The sequence below is a fragment of the Cryptomeria japonica genome, chromosome 3 (assembly GCF_030272615.1).
Source record: "Cryptomeria japonica chromosome 3, Sugi_1.0, whole genome shotgun sequence".
In the NCBI taxonomy this organism is placed as follows: Eukaryota; Viridiplantae; Streptophyta; class Pinopsida; order Cupressales; family Cupressaceae; genus Cryptomeria; species Cryptomeria japonica.
Window position 1 is genome coordinate 862,163,587 of NC_081407.1, and position 25,427 is coordinate 862,189,013.

General features: G+C 37.2%; 1 protein-coding gene across 1 annotated transcript; it reads right to left on the bottom strand.

Moving 5' to 3' along the window:
• Nucleotides 1-2,740: 2,740 nt before the first annotated feature.
• LOC131066691 (short-chain type dehydrogenase/reductase) lies at nt 2,741-3,801 on the bottom strand. The gene has a single exon (XM_058001525.2). The coding sequence runs from the start codon at nt 3,703-3,705 to the stop codon at nt 2,938-2,940; it is 768 nt and encodes a 255-aa protein (XP_057857508.2). The 5' UTR covers nt 3,706-3,801; the 3' UTR covers nt 2,741-2,937.
• Nucleotides 3,802-25,427: the final 21,626 nt, after the last annotated feature.

The window sequence follows — 25,427 nt, forward strand, 5'->3', positions numbered from 1 at the left end:
AATATATTGGGAGCTCTGCACCAAAACATGACAACTTTGAGAATTACCATCCATCCACCCCATGAGATCCATTTACCTTTCCAAGAGGAAAGCCTCCTATCCATTTCATCTCCTAGAGGGTCCCGTAATTTATAAGTTCTCAAGGAGCAAGGAATTTTTCCTAGCTTAAACCCCAAGGATCCTCAGATTTCCAATTTGTTTCTTGGTGGGATTGAGAAGAAGATATCAGACTTATCATGACTAATCACCTGACCAGAGACCATAGCATAGTGCTCCAGAACTCTTTTGAAATGTAAGGTCTTCTTCTTATTAGTAGATCCAAACAACATGGTGTCATCGACAAACTCTCCTTCAATTTGTTTTTTATGGATATAATTGATAGAAGGGGGCATATATCATGACTCATTATTATGACCAAATGGAGAATTATCATGAGACCCCTTGACATCCCATGACTACCATGCCAAACAAAACCTTATCATCTTCCAAATAGTTAACATATCCTCTTTACACATTTGCTATTGTAAGTATTTCCTACTAAGCTTCTAACTTGTATCTGCGTTCCATTTTAAGGCGAAAGCTACTCATTGCATTTTTCCATGTGTTTTGAATGTTTTCATGGGGAACACACGTGGAAAGCACATACTTAAATTATGACACCTTATAAGGTCTATTACTTTATATGGATTATCTTTTTGTATTTTTTGATGTTTGAATATTTACTTTGCATGATGTTAGTTAGTGCCAAATACTTTGACATGCATGATCATTTTAGGATTTAGATAATAATGGAGTTTCAATACCCATGTCCTTCCATATTTAGTTTGTGCCCATTTTGAGAAGTGTCTTGATACATGTATATATATTAAAAAATGGTACCATCTTGTGTGAGGTTGGGCTCATTCTTCGTGTCTTTCACCAATTTATATACCCACACATTCCCATGCACTTAGCCCCAACCTAATCCTTACATGCACATACTCATATGCATTATGTGTATCTACCTCTGTATAATTGTTAGCTACTTGAGTTTGGCCATTTAGTGCCATAAGATTATTTCTACAATCACACATTTAGTTGTTAGCTAACTAGCTCTTGCCATATATGCATGGAATATCATTTTCTACGATCATGGGGTCAACACCATGGTTGTAGGTTTGAGCCTATCTTTCCTAAAAAAAATCACATTTCAATTTTTTGGGCCAAGTGTCCCCCTTATTTTCCCACCCTTAATCAATAAGTTCATGTTTTGTTTTGTGAAACTTTATGTCATGTGCTAGTATTTAAAGGCATTCACCCACTGATTCTAACAATTTAGAATTCACAAGTCCTCTACTATTCTAGAGCATTAAAGGAGTAATCAATAGCAACATATCAATTTGGTGCTTTAGAAAAAGTACAAAATTTGCATATATCATTTTTGGGTCCTTGCTACTTGTCTTCAAACTTTTGTAGCAAGAGTTGACTTAGGAGACATGCCTCTTTGTGACATAGTGATAGCCCTTTCTAATATTGTCAACCCTTAGATATCTAAAAGGAATAGAGCAAGCACAGATCATTTGAGAAATCATCAAAATAGTGTGCTTGGTGTGCAAGGTCAAGTTCATACTTAAAGGATGAATTCCATAGCTATAAGCTTGATCTTTGAGAAAGCACAAACCCAACAACGATTAAGAGGCATTCACTAATAGACAAATCGCCTTTTTCTAAGTAGATATCAAACAACTTCCAATATATTCATCTTTGGCACACATTCTTTAATATCAAAGTTGAATTCTAATATCCACTCCATTTAGTTTCATAAAATAGAAATTTTTATTTATTAGATTTATCAATCCTACTTCATATTTATTAACCTAGGTTGAATAATGCACTTAACATAGGTTGAATTATGCTTGATTAGTTTTTTTTAATTGAAACAATGCAATTACAAAATGAAGTTGCCAGCAAGTAACTGAAATAAAAATAAAAATAGAAATAAAAATAGAGAATACAGTGTACAATACAGCCAAAGAAGAGCTGAGAGAAGGTTACAAATCATTTCATAATTTGACATAAACCTTGATTTTGATCAAGAATGTACAAATTTTGAAACAGGATAGTCTGCTGTTTGATTAGCTGAAGCTTGTTCATAGCATCCACATTTTTTTTGCTTGATTAATTGCATTCATTGAATTAGCCTAAATCCGTAAATACTGTATTTTTCTTTACAATAAAATAAATTTAATCTTAAAAAATATCATAAAAATTGATACAGTAGAAAAGAAAAACATCTCAATGATTAAACATCAAACTGTAATTACTACTCCGATGGATGATCATCTAAAATGTGATGCATCACCCATATGAATATCACCATATAATAACTGTCAGTGAAAAAAATAAATAAATAAACTAAATAGAAAATTATATATATATACACATTAATAATTAAATCTTAGAACAAACTACCTTTACCTAATATGTTAAGGGGTATCAGAAAACAATGTATAATCTCCTGAAATTCTTTGGTCAGAAATCAAATGCCGCTTGCACAATCTTATCCTGTTTGTACTTGCAATATCCAACACAACTTCTACTACTACTGTAAACCCCAGCACAGCCAAGCAACAAAATTAACAAATCTGAACATATTTAGCTGTTATGGAACGATTTGCAAGCACTTGTACACCGTCTGCACTTCGCAGCCTCTGAAATTATAAAAGGAAAGATCTTTGCAGAGCAAAACAATGAAAACAGCTTGAAACCACATCTGACAGTTCACATTAATCGCAAATACAATTTTCAAACAAAATAAACAACACTGAAGCACAAATATCTGGGGTTTGGTAATCACTACAGATCAGCTTTGAAATCCTCAATAGAGACGTTACTCCAAGGGTTTCAGATACAGTCTTATTTAATCCACAATATCAAGCAAACAGATACCTTTAGGGCTTATACATAGCCACCATTGACCCGAACAACCTGCGCATTAACCCACTCTCCCTCATCGCTGGCCAGAAACGCAACGAAGGGCGCCACGTCGGTGACCTCGCCCAGTCGTTGCAGTGGGGCTGCCTCCACAGCGCGTTGAATGTCGTCATCGCTCCTTCCTGTTAAGAACATATCTGTAGCCACAGGCCCCGGGGCCACGCAATTTGCAGTAATTTTGGTGCTTCTCAATTCCTTGGCCAAAATTTTGGTCATGGTCTCCACGGCGGCCTTACTGGCCCCGTATGTTGCATTTCCAGGCTTCAGCGACGCCACAATGGAAGACGTTAGGTTTATTATGCGGCCCCCGCCGCCTTTTACCACTCTGTTGGCGGCTTCCCTGGAACAGAGGAAAGCTCCCTTACAGTTCACACTGAAGATGGATTCCCACAATTCTTCGGGGGTTTCCGCCAGGGGCGTCAATTTGGTATCGGCAATGCCCGCGTTGTTAACCAGAATGTGCACGGCGCCGAATGTTTCCTCCGCCACATCAAAGAGTTTTCTTACTTCGATCGCCTTGGAGATATCGGCCTTGCAGGTCACGGCTCTCACTGTATCAGTGCCCTTGTTAATTGTTGAGGCCACCTCCTCTGCTTTCTCTGCACTTCCAGCGTAATTGATCACCACTTTTGCTCCCTTGCGGCCCAAGTGAAGCGCGATTTCTCTGCCAATTCCTCGCGATGCTCCCGTCACGATGGCCACACGATCCTTCAAACTACTCTGATCAGCCATTTTTGGGGAAATGTAGAGTTAGGATTTGGGCTTTCCACCTTCGACTTAAGGCCTGCTATTCTATATTGGAATCTTAAATGTTTTCTTGATGCAATGGTCTAGGTTATTAATCAATGGTAGAGTCAAAATGTCTACAATTTTTCAACTATAAATTAAAAGTGTCACTTAGTGGTAATAATCAATGATAAAGTTCAAAATGTCTACAACATTTAACAAGTGTCATGTCTACAACATTTAACAAGTGTCACTTAGTGGTAATAATCAAAGGTAAAGTTCAATAAGTCTACAACTTATAACACGTCACTTAGTGGTAGTAGAGATTGTGGATAATATTATTGTCAATTCTGAGTGTTTAACACTTTTAAGTCTAGAAATCAAAGCTTAGTGTGTGAGATTTAAACCATCAGAGTTTTATATTATTTTATTTTTTTCTATCTTTCAATTTTTTATTTATTTTAACTTTAATTCATCAATCAATTTTGTCTATTTGTAATCATTTTTTCAATCATAAAGAATAAAAACAATATAAAATAATAATAAAAATATAATGATATGATAATAACAAGAGACGCAAAGCGTCAAGTTCCTGTCGAGTTGTTTATGATTAGTATAAAGATTGTTGGAAGTGCATTTGACATTTTGAAGGAAATGGCATTGCCATGGTAAATTGAAATTCGATGAGCATTGCCAACATAGTCGCTGCCTGTTTTAACTTTTGTGCTTTGGAACGATTGGCAATTATGAGAATTGAATATAAAAGAGAGTATAATAGAATTGAATGCAAAATTCGTCTCTAAGTAAACAAATAACATATGAAAAAATGAGCATGCACAAAAACATGTAACTAAGTTTGAAAGCATAATTCTGAAAAATGAGACATAAATATGATAGAAATTAGAAACTTGTTACATTTACAAATATGATAGTTGCAAATAAAAAACATTTCCAACATTACATTTACTGGTCACAGAAACAGTGTTCCAAATATGCAAACATCTTTTGATAGGGCCTATACTAAGTCATAAAAAGAAATGCCTATAAAAATAATTCTTCAAACAATTAAATATACTCTTATAGAGCACATAATTTTTTTCCTAAATCACATATCAGTAGATCCAGTCTTACAAAAGGACAACTGAGTATAATAAATTTTGTCTTATTGGACAGTGCATAATATAATAAATTTGTCTTGTCAGCATTAGCAACATTTAAAAAAAGTTGTTGAGTCTTATAGTGCAGTAAGCAACAGTTTGTAGAGTGCAAGATAAATATAAAGTTTTAACAGAGAAAGCAAATTTGTATCTAATTTGCTTTTATTTGTTAAGTAGTAGTAGTCTATTTCAGTGAAGTTGTTCCATATGACAAGTATCCTTGATTTCTGCCTTAGAGATTGTGTCCTTCCTGCAAAACACAAATTGGTTTTATTGTTTGTAAATTAGTATTTGTTATAGTGTAGAGTTAATAAAAATGTTTGAAATGTATAAAGGTTAATGTAATGTATCATGTTTACCTTTTTGTAGAAATCACTCCTGAAGTACAAAGGCATGAGTAATGAGATTGTTTTGGTTGAGAGTGAAGTGGCCCTTAGTTGTAAAATCATGTAGAATGAAGATAACTCTTGATTTGTCTTCTTTGTAATCTTCATATGTAGTATTTTGAAGAGCTGGCAACAATTGTTCAATTGTGGACTTATCAAGAGAACATTGTATAGTTTGTTTATTTTCGGTTGTAAGTATTGTGTTGAGGTGAAGTGAGTATACATAGGTGACTTTTTGGTGACACCTGGTGCAGTGAGCAGTGTTGTCTTCAAGCATGCCATAGTTTTCAAATTTATAACTGCATTGTGGGCAAAATGCATAGAATGGAACTGAGAATGGATTTGCCACTTTATGGATACCATCAACCTGTAAGAGAGGGGTAAATGTTAATGTGGTGTGCAAACAGTGCATTTGTAAAATGAAGAGATGCATGTTGTGAAAATAGTTACCTCATAAGTTGTATTAAGTAAGCCATTGAGACTTTCCAATGTTCTTTTGTCATTGAGCTTGCATATGAATGTTGAAAGGCTTGTGCGGAATGTTATTCTTTGGTCCACTTTTTTTACAACATTTCTGAAGAGCATTGCAGGGATTTCATTCCTTTGTAGGTGGTCTTCTATTGCAAGGCATTGCTAGCCAAAACTTTGGTGCAGGTACAACTATTGAAGAGTAACATGGTTAGTTATTTTGTGTGAAATTTTTTTGTATGCAAAGTATTTTCCTATATTGAACAGAAGTTTGGAACAGGTTATTTGGAAACAATTATGAACTTTTTTACCTGTACTTTGTCTGTTTCATTGTCACCATCTTTGATGTCAAGTGTGTATTGTGAACCTTGTTTGCCTGTCCTTGTTACCAAAGCTCCAATTGTTCCAATGGGGTACTCATTTGTACTAAAGCGTAGTTGTTTTATTGTGGTGCTTGGTATGAAATTGTATTCTTGACACATGCGTGGCATTGTTTCAATTGTGGTAGAATCTTTGAGGATTAATATGTAGTCACTGTCACCACGATCGTAGTTTGTCTTTGGGGCAATATCAAATCCTGAAATGCACATTGCAAAATTTGCCACTATTTTTTCCTCATATTTTTCTACGAGGTCACCATTAACATTAATTGTAATTGTCATTTCAGCTTTTAAATCTGTTAGATCTACACGGAGGATAGGCCTTGCTTTGTTCACTTTGTCAAGTGTGGCTTTGTAGACAACGAGCACATCCCCTTGGAAGATGTTACCTGCTTTCCTTGCATTCAAGTCTTCAATAGATATGGCATTTTGTCCTTTGACTTTTGATCTGGAAGAATCGTAAGACTAGTGCATTAATATTGCTAACTTTACATAATCTTAATTAATTTGAGATAAGATAAGTTCAATACCTTTTTGTGATCTGTTCTTGATTGATTTGTGTTTGTTTTCCTGATCTCTTTGTTGGCTCCATTGTTCTCCTGGAAAAAAAGATATGTAATATTGGAATAAATTTTATAATTGTCGTGTTTTGTTTGCATTTTTGGATAAATTGTTTGTGAATTGTAGATGCAAAATTTTATGTGTTGTGGAAATTGCAATTCTATTATATTCGAACAATGCGTATTTGTGATTCTATTTGTTATTTTTATTAGTATTATGAATTTTAGTTTGTTGAATCAGTGATATGCATGTTCATAAAAGTAGCAAGGTGATCAGTCTAGTATGCCTCTGTTTTATAAATGGAGCATATGTTTTTGTATGAATTTGACCAAATGTGATCAATTAATGGTTTGTTTATTGTGTGTGAATGGTCTAACAAGAAATGTATATTGTGTTTTTTCATATAATTCGCAAGCAATTTTTGGCATTTGCTTTGTATGGCCATGTCAATATTGAAATCTCCCACAATGTATAGTATTTTTTTGGGGGGGATGTGGGATAGTACTTTGTTCATGATTGTTAAAATTTCAAGTATAGGAGCATTTGGTCTTGCATAAACATTACAAACATTGAGATCATTGTTCAGGAACTGTGTTGTTATTGTCATTGCTTCTACATTTGTTGATCTACATTCTTTTGTTTTTGAGATTTGTAGATGTTTCTTAGTTAAAGTCATAATGCCATGTATGTTATGTATAGCAACACAATTGTAAAGGTTTAGTAAAGTGTTACTTTGATGAGGATGGTTATGAACCTCCTGTAGACAAATGATGTCAGAAGACATTATGTCATAGTCATTTAGAATGTCATTTGTGTGTGCTTGTAAACTACGAGTGTTTAATGTGCAGAGCAAAAGTTGTGGCATGTTGTGGGAACATACATTAATGTTTTCAAATTGCCATGTTGCATTGGTTTGAAGGTGTGACATTTCAAGATGTACTTTTTTCTTTATTTTGAAATTGTTTGTAGTTAGAGGTTTGAGCAAGAATAATGATTGCATTGATTTGGTACGTGAAAGTGCGGTATATGTGAGGCCATGTTGTTGAACAGCTGTGGGATCAAATGCTAGACCTTCCATTGTTAGTCCTTGTGACCGATGTATGGTTCTTGCACATGCTACTTGTATAGGAAATTGTTTTCTAATGGTTATTTTGTTGTTCATTGATATTTTTTGAATGGGTCTAGCAATGCGAAGTATAGGTACCCATTGTTTATCAATGTCATTTGTGTAGCATTCAGCTATTTTTTTCCTTTCTTGTTGTCCTATTGTAGGGTTGTTTATTTTGAGCCATACAATGTCAATGTCATTGTATTTTGTGTATGCTTTAAATATTCCATCTGTTCCATTGACTAGACCATCTTTTGTGTTATAGTTGCCTGCATAGATTTCGACAAGAATGTTTCGTTTCAATTTTATCTGTGTGGGCAACATAGTCGTATGATTGTACAATCTTATTGTAAAATTATTTTCTTCATATTCATCGATTGCATCTATGACAATGGCATTGTCTGAAATGATAGATAGCATTTTATTGTTGTGTTCATCAACATCCTTTTTCCTATAAAATAGGAAAGGAAATGTTGGGTCAATGGGTGGTGGGCGTGAGCAATGTTGATTGAGATAATGCAAATTGTTGTTTGTTTGTAACCCAATGCGAATTCTATTAAGGATTGATATAAAAATGTCATCTTTTTGTCTCATTGTACAATTCAGTGAATAACACCTTATTTCTCTTTCCAAAAGTTGTAGGGCATCAATTCTTTTTGAGTTGGTTTATTTTCAAAGACAACAGAGTCAAGACCAGGTTGTGCTTGATATAGATCTCCAACAAAGATCGTGTCAAGGTTCCCAAAATGTGCAGTGGGCATTTGCATTATGTCACGTAACCTTTTGTCAATGCACCGTAAGAATGTAGAGCCCACAAGTGATATTTCATCTATAAGAAGTACATGGAGTTGTTTGTAATGCTTTGACATTTTGTCTAATGTTTCAGTATTGAGTGGAAGAAATTCGGATTTGTTAAATGGAATGTGAAAGGCTGAATGTAATGTGATTCCACCTATGTTATATGTTGCTTTTCCAGTGAATGTCGTTTTAAGACCCTTTGGTTTGTCTGGATCATTTTCGATAGAGGTGTTATAAATACGTACTAGTGCTTCGTATATTGCGTTCGCAGTGAAAGTCTTTCCAGTTCCTGCTCCTCCTATTAGAAACAAGTGCAATGGGGTTCTCATATTTTTTAATTTTTTAATCACAATGTCCTTCACAATTTGTTGTTGTTCTTTATTAAGCATTTTCCTTAATTTGAAGTACTCGTTATTATCCATTATTTGTGGGTGTTGTCCGATTTCAAAGGACGTTACTAATTTGCTTAAAATCTTTTGGTCTCCTATATTGTTCATGTCTGATTGTATGTCGTATAGTTCCTTGTCTTTAGAATTTGTAAATGAGGAGGCCTCCTCCTGTATGTTTTGATTTTGTAAGTTTATATCATTTACAACTTTGTCAATGTCACCCCAAGCAGAAGTATTGTTGTACGTAAACTTTGAATGATTCATTTGTATTGTTCTTTCATGATGTACATATGCACTTACCCATGAATTGAAATTATCTTTCAAAGTATTCTCATGTGTCGTAAATGGCACGTACAGTACTAATTGCTCTCGATAATGGTTTTCTACATCTATATGTTTGTTGAAATTGATATAACGTATAATATTTGGTTTTTTTTTACGTTCGATATGTGTACCATTTTTGTTATATTCAGAGACGAATTGTGCAAGGCAAATGTTTGCAATAGAGTTGGGCCGATTTATATAATAGTCTATAATGGATTTGCAAATTATGTTTTCAGATTCGTCTGGTTCGTTCTTGATCTGGTTCATAGATTTAAGTATGAATGTACGGTCATTGTCAGATCGTGTATCTATGAATACACATTTTCTTGAGCTATAATTTAGTGGTAGTGATAGAACAATGTGCGCAACTTGCTGTGATGACATTTGTTGAAGGTTTAGCAAAGCATTTCCAAGTTTACTTATCATCTTGATTGCATCAATATTGTTTTGTTGGTGATCTTTTCAAATTTTTTGGAAAGCGCGCGTCATTGATTTGTCAACTTTTGCCATGTATGAACTGCAATACATTGTTGTAGCATATGCATTTAGGATATATCGTGCATCTGTATTAGCCTTCCATAGGGGAGTTATTTTTTTTGAGAAACTATTGTTCCATATTTGTGATGGCTTTCTTTGTAGGAGTAGTGTCAGTCTAAGTATTGTAGATCGAAGAGCTAATATGTATTCTTCCTCTGTTAACTGCATTTCATTTAAGAACATCTGCAAGGTGTATGAACTGTCATAGTTTCCTTTTTGCAATTTCAAATTTATGTTTGTTGCAATGGTAGTTAGGGTTTCATTTTTTTCTGGCAATGGTTGCATTATCGTAGTATTTTGCATTGGTGGAATGGGGAAATTGTATCTACAAACTCTTCTTCTAGATCTCTTACATTGCCTTGTGTGGTGATGTTTGTGCAGTATAGCTAAATCAGGACTCAAATGTTCTGTGCTACAAGTGATATACTTGTCAACAAATTGTATTATGTCTATATACTTGTCTTTCCCATAAATCGGTGCATTCTGAATCCATAAGAGGAAATGGTCATGTTCATTTCCTCAATTTTGAAATTCAGTTACAGAGAAGTAATCTATGACATTTCCAAAGAAGCTGGAATTTGTAAATATCAATTTTTTTAATGCATTTATCCTATGCCTATAGTATCATGCACAAGTGATTGGATCATTTTTTATCAATTGGAATTTATCAATTTCCTTTGTTTGATAAGATTCATGTTTTTCTAGTTTTGATTGGTGTAAAGTTTGTAAGTGTTGCAGTGAATTTGTGAGGGGGTCCCAATTTTGTTCTGCACTAGTGAAAGTAACAAAAAAAGTTGGAGGTCCAAGTTGTCGTATCATTGCAAATATGTTCTTTTTAAGTTGTTGTGTGTAGTCTGATGATATTCTTATTCTTTTGAAATCTGTGTATCCTATATCTGATTTCAACAATTTCTCTAGGTTTGGCTTCTCCTTCACATGCTTTGCACATAGCTTTCTTCCCTTTAGCTGCCCTTTTCGAATTCGTATCCACATTGTGGACAAAACTTGTCGTATAAGTACTTTGATTGTTTTGAAGAATAAGTTTGTTGTGTGGCATGCAAATTGTCTATTTGAATTTTTCAGTTCCCATTGTGCAATCTTTTGGTAGCTAAATCTTTTAACAATGTCTTCATCACGCGGATTACCGAAGAATAATGTTGGAAAATTCATTTCTTCGGCATATGTGTCCTTGAAGATTCCAATTGGATAGAAATCTTGTGCAGGTGCAATTTCAATGACTTTATCATCCATTTTTTGTATAGATGTAGATTCAATGAATCCATGTATCAATGTTTCAGATGGATGTTCTTGTTCTTTCTCACTATCTGACTCATCATCAGTTGTACTAAGTTCACTGTTGTTTTCATCTTCATTGTTAGTCTCGAAACAGGCTTTCCAGTCCTCATTAATTTGGATATTTTGCCATTTGTATAGTTTTGTTTCAACCAATTGGGTTAGAGCTTGCATGACAATGTTTGGGCGTATCATTCCCTTTTGGAAGGCATTTTTATACTGCAAGCATCTTTTGAGATATACAGCTATCGTTGTTGTACTATTGATTGGTTGTGGTAGTGCTTTTTGTATTATGTTCATGTTCACGGGAACATTAATAATAGAGCCTGTAAGTCCTATTTGGGATCTTTTATAGCCTAACTCCCATATTTGAGCGAATTCAATTCTGAGTGAAACAAGTCGTTCTTCTAGTAGCGAGAGATTTTGTACATAGTGCAATGGTTTGTTTGTCCGTATATTACTTGTTGTAGCATACTTAGGCAACTTGGATTGCTTCAAATCAGTAAAGCATATTCGACATATGGAATCTGTCAATATAGTATTATCAGATTTTACTAACTTATAATATATTTGTCTTACTTTTTCTTTGATGGTTCTCATATCTTTTCTGAAATGTAATACATGGCATATTGTACATGTATGTTTTGGGGTGTCTTCAATTGTTCTTTTGTAAATGTCAATTGGAGAGTAAGATTTTATCCTTGTTGACTTTCTTGATTTTATCATTGTACTTTGCTCGCATTGTGTTGTATTATTATCATTTGAAGTTGTGTTCAGAGTTTGAAACATTTTATGCGCATTTTCTTCAATGTTTTGATGCTCTTGATTATTTCTAATCATTTTCTTCAATTGGTGAAATGTTATTTTTTTTTAAAGATTGCTATTTTGTTCTCTAGTCTCTTGTTCTGAATTGATATTGTCAATTTCAAACTTTGGCCTTTTTGCATGGTCTATAATTTCTTCTTCTCTTTTTTTTCTTATCATTTTCTTAAGTTCGTGTAATGTTATTTTCATTTTATGATTGGTCTTTTGTTTTTCAGTTTCATCTTTTGGACTACTATTGTTAATTTCAAGCTTTTGTCTTTTCCGACTGTCTATAATTTCGTCATCTATCTTGTTTCTAATGAGTTGTTTAAGTTCAGATAATCGTCTATTTTGTTGATATTTGGCATGTTTGTTTTCAAGTCTTAATAGTGGTTCGAAATGACCACTATGAGGATTAGCATCATGGAACAAGAGGTAATATCTCTCACTTTGCAATGATTTGTTGTAGTGCAAGTACTTCTTCCCCGCTATTGTTGACCAAACACATATTTGTATTTTTAACCAGTTCGATAGCCAATGTATACAAAATATGTCTCCCCATAATCCAACTTCAGTGGGTGGTGTACATGGTTTTGCAGACAATCTCATCTTACGTAGATATGTTTCTTGATCTGGGACATTGTGTAGTTCTAGAAGAGTTGGTGGATGTAGTTCAAGGTTGTATGAGTTGATTGCTTCTATTTCACCTCTTGCAAGACATGTTTGAAAGTAGTCGATTGTCCCATTTCGAAGTTCAATTGATGTGTATTTTCCTTCGAGCAATAGTTCAAAGGAATCAAATAGACAGTCACCTATATTGTACTTAAAATTATGTGCTCTATATAGTCCATTGCACTTCAGTACATTGTCAATGTTTTGTATTTGTTGTCGACCTGAACACTTGTAACTTTCAACATCTACTATCTCCATTTCTTGGTTGTCAGTATTTTTATTTTAATATTTCGATATGTTTTTGGAGAATACAAATTGGGTATTGTTGTTTGTGTTAGCTGATCTTGTGATTGTTAAATATGTATGGAGTTGGTTGTATTTCACTTAGGTTGTGAAGTTTAATTGTGTGACATACTCTTGTTTGTCAATACATGTGTGGATATCTGCCACAAAAGTAGACAATGTGAGTACAAAAAGATTTTGTTGTATACTATATATATTATTTTTAATGTACCTAATTACTTGCACTAAGGAAAATATACAATTATTATTAACTAATGCATATATATCTAATTTCCAATGCATTCAGATAAGCATGGATTAAAGTAGTTTAATTTTTAAATGTTTGTATATCATTTCATAATTCACAGTAATTGCAATTGTATAAATTACTCTTCTCTAAATTATTTCTTGTTTTAAATTATGGTTTTCCATTGCCTATTTCAAAATAGATACAACCAAGACAACAATGAATATAATGTTGTAAATGATTGTACTAGTTATATTGTATAGTCGTTAAAAGTACAGGTCATTTGTACACGAACGACAAGTAAGGCGTTAAAAATTTGAATTGGTAGTGTAAAGCGGAAAATCGAACCCTAGGTGTTCCCCCACTCCAAGGAGAGAGAAAGGAGGTCACTAGGGTTGACGGTTTTCACTTAGGAGAGACTTTACATTCAAAAGAGGGGTAGAAACTCACAAGATCCAATCCCACACAATGCAAGTTTGAATTCTAGATGAGTTTCAAGGGTTGAGACAACAAGGATACCCTCTTTTGTAAATAATGTAGATAGAAGGATTGAATTAGGAGTGTATGTGAAAGTAAGAAAGATTAGCTTGTAGATGGAAATAGAGACATAGGATGAAGCTGCGGACCTGAAATTAGCAGTAAAGTGTCGACACGATGTTGTCCTGCAAGTTTGAGCGAAAGTTGACGGGACGATGGCGCCCGGGGTGCACACGGTCCTTCGAAAAATCCGCGAAATGAAGGGGGATCTGTTCGTCTCTGCACAAGGATTCCAGATCTTCAATTACAGCCGCGTACCTGCAACCTACACACAGAAAAGAGAGGATGATTGGGGGGTTAGGGATTAGGGGTTTGCCTTCAGGTCAAACCCCAGTTTTGGAATTAACCAAGAAATGGGAATGTTGTAAATGTAAATGTTTGTAATGTAATCAAGTACTAATACCTTGTTGTAAGAATGTTTGTATTCTTACATGCGAAGGTGTAATGATGTTGTATGTTATATGTTGTAGGTGATCTCCTCTTCAATGGTTGAATCCTTGTCTTGAATGCAACACCTAGCCTTGAATGGAGACCTAGAATGCTCAATTGCTTGAAGGAATGCTTGAATGCTTGAATGTTTGAATGTTTGCCTATCGCTTCCGCCCTTGCACACATATGTCCTTCCTCCCTTTTTCTGGGGGGGGAAATGTAGTTTATATACTTGTCAATTAGGGTTAGGAGACTGATTTTTGCGACCTCAGGCTGACCTAGGAGCATTATTTTCCAAATTGCAAACTTGAAGACCCGATGCCCAACGAGAGACCGGGCCCAAAATAGGGCCAGGGACCAGGGTGCTGGGCGCCATGGTCCTGAGGGACCAGGGCGTTGGGTGCCATGGTCCCACCTCCCATGACAATAGGGTGCAAGGAGGATAAGGCCAAGGTGCAGAAAGATGCAGTTTTTGATGTCGTAAACAGGTTTCGAGGTCTCCATTCAGGTTCAAGGTTGCGCCGCCATCGTGAAGACCCAAATGCAGTCGAAATTGCAAGTGTCACAATTTTACGATGCTACATTTAGCCCCCACTTTAGCAAGAGTATAAGCGTACGCCCATACTTCCGGTAAAGTACAAGGAAACAACATTGAAAGACTTTTCACCACGTCAAGGAAGCAAGATACACCAAGCCCCCAGTGGACTAAGGATCTTACGACTTCAATTGACAAAGTAAAAGGGAAGATCACGAGGGAGAACCATGATTGTCAGTAGTAAGGTTCCCTCACTATGAGTCATGCAAAAAAATACCAAAATTTTTTAAGGCAAAGCTAAGTTCGCCAAGAAATTTTTAGGAATCTTGAAGAGATATGGACGGAGTGTATGCCCCCTACGTTAAAGCGATCACACACGCCTCATCGGGGGTGATGGCTTTAAGGTAGTGATACATAAGAAATGAGAAGGGAAAGGATCATGTTATCACAAGGATTTAGCCCTCAAGTGTGAGATAAGCCGAAGGATAATAGACACAAAACACAAAGCACGAGGTGACTTTGCTTTCCTTGGGGTCAATATGTTGTATGATAATTCATGTATATCATATGTATGTATGCATAATTGTTCTTCATTCCCCAATCAAGGAAAGTCACCTAGAAGAAGGGAACACCTGTGTCTTTTGAGTCAACATGAGAGAGACCAAAAGAGGTCTCAATGCTTTGCATCGTCCTCAAGTAGACAACACTAAGGACAACAAATAGAAGAATGGGAATAACACATAGAAGAAGTAACAAAAGAGATCAAGAGAGGAGGAGGGAATTTGCTATGCTAATGAAACTAGTCTAGCACGTCATCCGCCCCCCGATCTTGCTGATCAATATTCCGGGAAGGAAGGAAACACGCTAGAGGAGGAACATCCAACACAGCAGATGGAGCTATCACAAGATCCAAACAAGGGCTATGTTCATGTTCCAAGCCACGTTGTTCTTGTCCAGGAGCTAGGATAAGTGCTTTAGAAAATTCGTTAGATAAATGGTTATCAACATCAACATATTCATATTCACTATCAGAATGAGGAGGAGTAACATTTTCATCATGAATAACATTTTCATCTATATCATCAAGATTTAAAAAAATAGGATCTTTAACTCGCACAGGATCAAAACCATCATGCATCTTATGTTTAGGAGATTTTGGCTCACTTTTCGGCCGAGGAGAAAATGGAATAATACTAGCTGAAGGTGTTTTTGGGAATTGCAAAGTTTGAGAGGCAGCTGCACAAGCTCTAAGACGACGCTTTCGTCGGCGTTCACGTGCAGAACGATTTCATCTAGTCTTAGTAGGAAGTTGAGAAGATTGAGGAGGAGGAATGTTCTCATCCTTATCACTTGGGTGTTTGGGTTGTGGTCTCTTAGGTTGGACAATAGGAGAAGAGAAAGGTCTCTTCTCTTTATAAGAGGAAGGAGGAGGAACTGCTCCATATAGAGGAGGAATATCTGGTTTAGGAAGGAGACCAAGTCCATCATGACGAGGAGGTATAGGTCTACCTTTAGAAAGTTTATTAGACATAGACATAGTCACATCCATAGGGATGGGTTGGGAATCTTCTTGAGGAAAGACATTAGTTTTATCTTTCAAAGGAAGAAATTCCTTCTCAAGAATGATAGGAATATCAAGTTTGGGTGTTCTAGGTTCACTTAGAGATAGGATCATATCTTTTTTCCACTTTTGATAAGATTTGAAAAGATGATCACTTCACGGTGGAAGAGATTGGAATTGTTTGGGCCAAAAATAATCAACAAGAACGCTAGAAGTTCTTTCAGCTGGTTTAAAGAGACTATGATTGACAGTAACAACTTCACCATTATGGGGAAATTTCAAACACTTGTGAATAGGAGAAGCAATAGCTATCATGGAAGATAACCAAGGATAGCCTAGCTTCACACGAAATTGTTCGGATGATGGAATAATAGCAAAGTTCACATCAAGGGATTTGTTATGGACCTCAATAGGTAATGTAATAGAACCAATTGCAGGAGAAGAAAATGCATCAAATAGTTTCACAACCACATTTTTTTTGTCATACATCACTTGATTCAATTGCAAAGTAAAAAATAATTCTTCAGTAACGACATTAACCATGCAATAAGGATCAATAAGCACTCCACGACAAGGTGTATTCTTGACTTTTGCAACTATATATAAAGGACCATCAGGTGCCCTAATAGTTTCACTGGTATCAAATGTGATGGAAGGATCTTTAGGGATTTTCCGCTACTCTACAAATTTAATCACATTCGGAGTCATAGACACAAGACCATCAGGTGAGAAAGAGGAATCATTAGTCTCAATCACATTAGAGGTATGAGAAGGTAATGGATCAGTAAAAATATTAAGATTTTGGTTAGGAAGAGCTACAGATGTGTTGCCTTTATCATTCACACCTGAAACAGAGATAGTATTATTATCAATCAAATCTTGAATTTTACCCTTTAAAGCAAAACATTTTTCAGTATCATGCCCAGGTTGACGATGAAATTGACAAAAAGATTTGTTATCAAAATAGGGCGACTTCACCTTTGCAGGATCTATTTGCTTTATAGGAGGGAGAGTAAGCACATTTTGTTCCAATAACTTATTCATAATACTATGCAATGATTCATTCAAAGGAGTAAACTCTCTTTCTTTCTTGAAAAACTTAGAAATAGGAGGCACACCTGATGCTGCATTCACATTGTTGTTGGTGATGTTTTCATTGAACTTAATGAACTCTCTGTTCGGTTTAAACTTCCCAAATTGTTGTTGACTACTATCACCCTTATCACTCGGAGCCATAGGATTTGCTTGTTCCATTTGGCTCACAGTCAGTTGATAATTGTGAAGAGTTGCGCTCAACTGTTGGAAAGAAGTAAACTCAGAAAACAAAAGTTTTTCTCTAATATCTTTTTGTAAATTAGAAATAAAGATCCTTTGAATATCATTGTCAAGTACTGGAAAAGAAATTTGAGCATACAAATGCTTATATCTACCAATGAAATTAGTCACTTTTTCTTTAACACCTTGTTTACAATGCATTAAATCAATCAAAGTAACTTTAGGACCTATATTGTTTTGAAATTGTTGAATAAAAGCATTTGCAAGTTGTTGGAAAGAAGTGATAGAATAGGAAGGCAATGAGCAATACCATTGTAAAGCCTTATCTCTTAATGTTCTAGTAAATAGTTTTGCAAGCAACCTTTGGTCATGAGCAAAATCGGTACATATTGTTTGAAAGGTCTTAACATGTGTTAGAGGATCACCTTTACCATTATAAAGCTCCAACTGCGGGATTTCCACATGCTTAGGGGGGATAGCTCGAATAATGTCAAGAGAAAGTGGGCTCGCAACATCAAATGTGGGCACACTAAACTTAGATTGATTCATAGAGGCAATTTGTTGTTGTAAAGAAGAGACAGTTTGTGCAAGATTGTTAATGGTCGCTTCAGTCGAAGAGTTCATATTAGATATGTTAGATTGTGATGGAGGTATTATATTATCGAAAGAAGGTATTGATTGAGAGTAAGGTGGCGGGACACTATGATAGTTAGTCATAGGAGATGATTGGAAAGAAGGAACACTACAAGGAGGAATGGAATGGTTAAATGAATTACCCCCTTGCGTCATGTTCATTTGTGGAGATGTAATAGGGACACTCATTGAAGGAATGAATGAAGAAGTTGGATTGAATGAAGGAAGAGGGTTGACTGAAGAAGAAGGATTGCCCTCATGACTGGTGATCATAGGTGGAATGTTTTGTATTGAAGTAGTCATTATGTTTGATGTAAAAGTAGGTATACTAGCAATAGAAGTTGTTAAAGGAATAGAATGATTGACGTGAGTAGGAGGTTGTGTATAACCTAAAGTTTCGGCACAACTCTTCATAGGCATCACATTCGAATCCACAATGTGTGCAATACTACGTAAAATATCAATTCCATTCTTATCACTTTGAACCATACGTGTTAGACCCTCAATTAATGAAAGAGCTTGACTACCGGGGTATTCTTGAGACATCCATTGCTGAAAATCATCAAATTGGTTATCCAATTTTGAAAGTTGTTCTACAGAAACCTCATGGAGAGCTTCTTCATCATTAAGAGGATTAGAGGAATTACCCATGTCCTCGTTAAAAAGGCCATTCAAATTAGGTTCCATCTCCTCGGTAATTAAACCTTGGAAAGACTTAATTCTAAGGCTTCGTCTAATGGGAATAGTGTAAGTAGGGCTTATTGTTGTAAAACTCATGCACTAGAGAGAGAGAGAGAAGATTTTGAATTTTGAAAAAAAGTTGGCAAAATTGAACAATGAGATAATGATTATCCAATTTGAACTTTGTGAAAGAAGAGGGAAACACAACTTCCAAGAAAGGTAGGCACAATTGAAAATTAGGGCCAAGGGGGTAGTACTTAATTTTAATTGTTATCTTGAAAATTGAAATCTTAAATTTTGAATTTATTTTTGAATTTAGAGGTAGCAAATTTCAATAAAACCAGCCAATCTCCTAGATTTAAGCTGTTAAATGCAATCATGACAATCTCCCGAAATTTCGGAAAAAATGTCGGGGACCGTGGCGAACGGAGTGCACACAGTCCTCGCAACTTTTTTCGAAATTTTCAGGGATGAAAGTTATGATGATTTTAAAGCTAATCTGAAAAAATTGAGTGATTTTACGATCTGTAGATAGGTCAAATTAAAGTTGCAATCTCAAAATTGAACCCTACCAAGATTGTTGAAAAATGCAAAATTTGAATTTTGATAAAGAGAGGGAAACTGAAATTTTGAATTTTATGATTTTAGAGGGAATACTAAAAGCAATGCAAGCTTTGGAATTTAACAGTTGACTCAATTTCACGCAAAATTCAATTTTGGAAGCGGAAATCAAAGTTGTTGCAATTAAACACTTAATTTCAAAAGTCACAAACTGCAAAAAATTGAATAAAGCACTGAAACTTCGAATGAATGCCAACACACTTTTCAGATTTAGGACAGTAAGAAACACAATTTTAACACAAAACTTCAATTTCAACAATTTTTGAATGATTAAAAGCCTTAATCCAAGCAATCACTAGACCAACTTTGACTTTAATTTTGACAGTGTTAGAATTGATGAAATCAGCCAAGACTCTGGATTCTAGCAGAAAAATACAATAAGATCTAGCTCCCGAAATTCCGGAAAAAATGTTGGGGACAATGGCGCTCGGGGTGCACACGGTCCTCGCAACTTTTTAAAAAATTTTCAGGGATGAGAGATATTATGATCTTGTTGCGGAATCCAAAGTTACAGCCGATTTGGAGGTGTTCTGATCAGTGAAATCGTCGGTCAAAGGTTGAATCAAGAGGGTTTTAAAAATTAGGGTTTTGACACTTAACCACTTAATTTTCAGAATTAAAGCTCAAATATGAATTGACAATTTGCAATAGAAGGGTAGATCTGAAACAAGCATTAACATTTCACAAGCTCAATTACCAAAAAGAAAATTTAGGGTTTTTATGCAATTAACCTCTAAAATTTGCAAAAGATCAAACATGGAAATGTAATTAAGGAAGCCAACTTTTTTTTTTTTTTTTTTTGTTTTTCAGGTCTAACCATGAATAATCAGAATTAGGATGTTCACGTCGGGCTCACCAAAATGTGTAGGAGAAAAAGCGAGACTAGGCTAACATGCTCTAATCCTACCTTTTGACACACATTGTGGAATACGAAAGAGCCTAGAGGTATCACACAATTGGCTACTTCTTTTTGTGGAAGAGAGAGCCACGGGCTACCTATTAGGGTTTCTATTCCTTTGTTGTAATTGAAAGATAAAATGATGCAAGTTCAATTCCTAACCCCAAAGTGCAAGTATGAACTAATAACAAGATTGCAGAATTGAACCTAAACAATGGAAAGCTGTAAACACAAAGAAAAGAATGCAGATGCGTACCCGGAGTTAAAATCTGAGTGAAAATGTTCGGGACGGGGGCGTAGGCGCCACTGTCTTGATTCTGCTCCTGAAACTGCTGTTTTGCAACCTGAAAAGCTGTCGAAAATGCTGAAACTTGTTGTCTAACAGAAGGACCAGGGCGCTCAGCGCCCCTGTCCTGGCAGGACCAGGGCGCCCCACGCCCTTGTCCTGGTCTTTTGCCCTGAAATTTGGTGTGTAGCTCAGTTTCTGTCTGCTTCTGTCGGATCTGCAATTTGCAGCGTCGTCCGAATCCCGAAATCTGCACTTATATCTGAAAAGGTATGTTGGGCGGCTATATAGGGTTTTGCCTTAGTCAAACCCCCGCTTTGGTGATTTCCACCTCCACGAATAGCCAAGTTGTATTGTAAAAGTAGTGTGTGTGTAGACCTTGTGTGTGTGCAAGATCCTAAAATGCAAGTAAGCAAACTAGAGCAACCTAGAAAGTAAACCCTAATTGCTTGTAAATGCTAATGTAAATGCTCCAAATCAAGATGCAAAGTGATCTAAAGCGTGAGTACAAATGATATAATGAGGCTTATGCAAAGACATGAAAACAACATGAAATCATACCCAACCCCAAGGGAGGGGTACAAGCCAATCTTCAGTCGGTGATCCCCTATTGCTCTTCAATGTCTTCAAAGCGCTAAATGGATGAATGAAATTGATGAATGCTTGATGGGTGGATGTTGAATTTTGTTGAAGTCTTCAAAGATCTGCTCTTTCGCTGCATAGAAGGTCCCTGAAACCAAAAATTCGGATCCTTTCAAATGAAGAAAGAGAGCTCTTATATATGAAACCCCAGGTCTTAATTTCAACTTTTGGCCGACCTAGAGATTGAATCTCCTGCCAATTTCTTGGGGTTAAGCTTTATTTTATGATTGGATTGCGCTCCTAAAATTTCGGGAAAAATGTCCGGGACTGTGTGCACTCCGGGCGCCATGGTCCCGACAACTTTTCACCAAATTTTCAGGGCCGTCAGATATGATGATTTTAGAGCGAATCCCGAAGTTACGGGTGATTTCGAGATGTTTTGGCCCCCGAAATCAAGCCCCCCAGGTTCAAAATAGGACCTAATTAGGGTTTTTGATTAAATGATGTATTGGAAGAATAAAATGAAAGGGGCACACTTTAATGAAAAGGGCCCAACTTTATGATATGGGAAATGATAAGATAGAACCTTAGACCTAATTAATTTGATTAATTAAGTGCTAAAGGGAAAATGCGATGCAAAGTGCAAAATGCGCCAAGGCGGGTGCTAAACTAGGTGTGAAATTGTACCACCCTAGCAAGTGCGTACAATTTACAACGTTACATTTAGCCCCCACTTTAGCGGTCATATGAGTACTACGTGCATATGCAAGCTAAAGTACAGGAAAGTAAACATTATTTGAAAAAGGATATATCCATAAGTTTGTCGAACGAAGCCCCCAACGGTATCTGCAGTACATAGTTAGGAACCGCACCCTACAAAACACACGTTAGATCACAAAATCACCTAATGCTTACTAAGGAAAGTGATGAAATTTGCAAGTAGCTATATGCCCCCCTGTTTTGGCTTGCTTATTAGGGAGGTGAAATAGGATTGCATGTTTACTTACGACAAATTGTGTGAGAGGTTATTGATGAGAGATGTTCACTGAAGAGGCTTCATCAGAGCACGTTTTGGAACATCCAGGGAGTAAGGGAACGAAAATATGATTCGTACACAACAAACGGTTCGAAAATCGCATCTCCCAAACCCAAGTTATGATAAAATGAGTGATAGAGGAAAATTAGGGTTTTGAAATCAAAGGTAAAGGAATGAAAATATATACCTCGAAAGTGACTATTGCATTTTTCACTTTGTTGACTTCTGAGTATTGTTCATTGCAGCGGAGCCCACATAGCCATCATCATGCCTTCACGACGGTCGGAGCGTCCCACGAGGATGGAGATCATGCGATAGGCCGTGATTGGTGACGAGCCACTGGACGAGGTGGGTTGACTGAACTTTGACTTTAACTTTATGCATTTGTGTTGACTTTGAGTTTCTGTGATCGAATGCGGGCCCTAGAATCTGACCTTGGGTCCCACCCGGGGCGCCATGGTCCCTGTGGGGCGCCATGGTCCTGTCAGGGTGCCATCTTCCCTGAAGGGCGCCATGGTCCTCTCTGGGCGCCATGGTCCCAATCAGGGCTTGGCAAGGGGTGTCAGGGTTAGCTTTCGATGTTCGATAGTTTTCATTTTTTGCGTAGATGATTTTGATGATTGAGTACTGATTGCACTGATGTTTTTGCATCGCAGGGTCTCCCATACATGAGAGAGCACACTGCGGGGCAGATTCTTCGCAGTCTGCGAGATCAGATTCCCCGGCTGACTCAGGTAGAGAGGGATACGTGATCGATAGTGGGTTTATGGTATGTGATCCTCATGCCGGCCATTCGATTCCATCCTGCGATGTTGATGGCACTTATGGAGCGATGGGATCCTGACGCATGTACATTCCATCTCCCAGTAGGAGAGATGACGGTTACACTTGAGGATGTGTATCGCATACTTCGCCTACCTATTAGAGGAGCCCCCGTGACATACGCGACCAATCGGTCAGCGGAGGACCATCAGAGGGAGCAGATATACTGCATAGGGAGAGTCATGCCGAGTGAGACGAGAGGTCGCATCATGATCAGTTGGCTCTTACATCCTACAGGAGAGGTGCCCCTTGTGAGACGTCTCATGATTGCCATCATTGCACTAGACGTCTGCCCTAATGGGCGAGGTACGCACATGCATGGGGGTCTCACTAGGTGCATCAGGGCTATGGAGAGACATAGGAGAGTATATGCTTGGGGTCGGAGTATGCTTGCACATCTCTATCACGACCTCGAGGAGTATGTGTTTGGCCAGTGTTGTAGCTTGATGACATGCACACTTCTGCAGGTGTGGATATTTGAGCACTTCACATGCACCAGACCTGTCGGCTATCTGATGAGTGCGGCTAGTGAGTGACCTAGGGTGTTTGCCTATCCACTTACCGGTGAGTGGAGATTTGGGGATCTACTATATTGGAGAGTGTCATTCGATAGATTGATAGCTGAGGTGACAGTATGGAGACCATATCTGCGGATGCACAGATGGGATGGAATGGAGAGGCAGCTAGCATGCTTACAAAGGAACTGCCTACTGAGAGGACGATACTCACATGTCATAGTCCCATTCTACTTTGACTGAGTACGGAGGCAGTTTGGGCTAGAGCAGTGTGTTCCAGTCGATGTACCTATCTATACTCGACACTCACGAGTCCTTCCCAAACCCAGAGCAGTAGCGAGACCTACGACAGATGATATCGAGATTACAGATATAGAGGGGTCCAATCAGGATGTGGTCACTGATTACTTCGCAGATCCCGGAGCATAGCGCATGTATCTCTCATGGTTTGTGAGGACATACCCAGGGCCTATATTTCCACCAAATTACCCGACAGGCCATCCAGGTCCATGGAGACATGGAGACCGAGATGAGGATCAGGGATCCAGATCGGAGGAGCCAGAGGAGGGAGAGGGTCATGAGGAGGCAGGAGATCCTGATCCACCCATTGGAGATCAGCCTAGTGCTGAGGAGGAGGAGGAGGGAGAGGAGGATGACACAGATAGAGATGATGATGAGGAGAACGAGGATGTGGGCGAGGATGCAGATGAGGATGAGGATGATGAGGAGGAGGAGGATAGAGATGATGATGAGGAGTCAGATGCAGCTCCCCACCATTCAGGAGATGATACCATAGCCTTGGATCCTCCTCTTATTCCCCAAAAGGGGGAACACGAGGTGATACGGAGACCTGTACCCATCGTGCACAGATCATTTGAGCGTGGGGAGCCTAGTAGTTCCCAGTCACAGATGCTACCATATCACGATCCCTACTGGCGCGAGGGAGATCCAGGTATAGTAGGTTTATATTGATTTATTAATGTTTTGATGATATAGAATGGTACTAATACAAAATCTGTTCTACTGCTATAGCTAATGTGCAGGAGTGGCGTTCCTTGATCCAGCAAGCAGTGACAAATATTTCCATGATGGCACAGATCCCTAGTTCCTCACAGGTTGCTTATAGGCCTCAGGGGAACGCGGGTCGACATGAGGACTTGTTTTCCCCATTTCAAGTACAGGTGGAAATATGGAGGGAGAGAGAGAGAGTTCTATCAGAGAACCTTCAGCGGGCACAGCGTGACCTCGCAGTAGCTCAGGTCGAGGCTACCTCGTATCGCGCGATCCTTATGGATAGGGATCGTAGGAGTTCCTCTCGGAGTCATTCACGGTCCATATCACGCTATACACCTATGGGTCCACCTTCACGGCCAGATCAGGAGGGAGCGTCTAGTCGTCACTCTCCAGCCACTAGCCCTAGGGATGGGAGATGATCTCATGATGTAGGATAGGTCACATTTTGGATGTATAGTGACCTACTTTTGTATATGAAAACATGATCCACATATATATATATATATATATATACATGTTTCTCTTTGTCTCAAACGTGTTATCTTTAATGCCTAAAACAATGTATATTTTGATTAAAGTTAATACATTTGGTAGATGTACATGTATGTTCTGAATTTAATTTCCATGTGATTGATTTCTCAATGCTCCATGATTAAATTGATACATGTGTGACTTAATTAAAATAAAATATTTAATCAAGTACTAAATTGGTGATAGAGAAGAAATATGTGTTAAGCCTAAGAATCATATAACTAATGTGATTTAATTTAAACTTAAACACAACATGATACAATTCTACTTAACACATAAAGACATTGTATAATATGCCAGCATAATGGAAATGTAAATCTTTTGCAATTTACATAAATGAATTCAAGACAACCTATAGAGTAAAGA

Bases quoted from the DNA above. Each gene is read 5' to 3' on its own strand.
- LOC131066691 (XM_058001525.2), bottom strand. From the start codon at position 3,705: ATGGCTGATCAGAGTAGTTTGAAGGATCGTGTGGCCATCGTGACGGGA.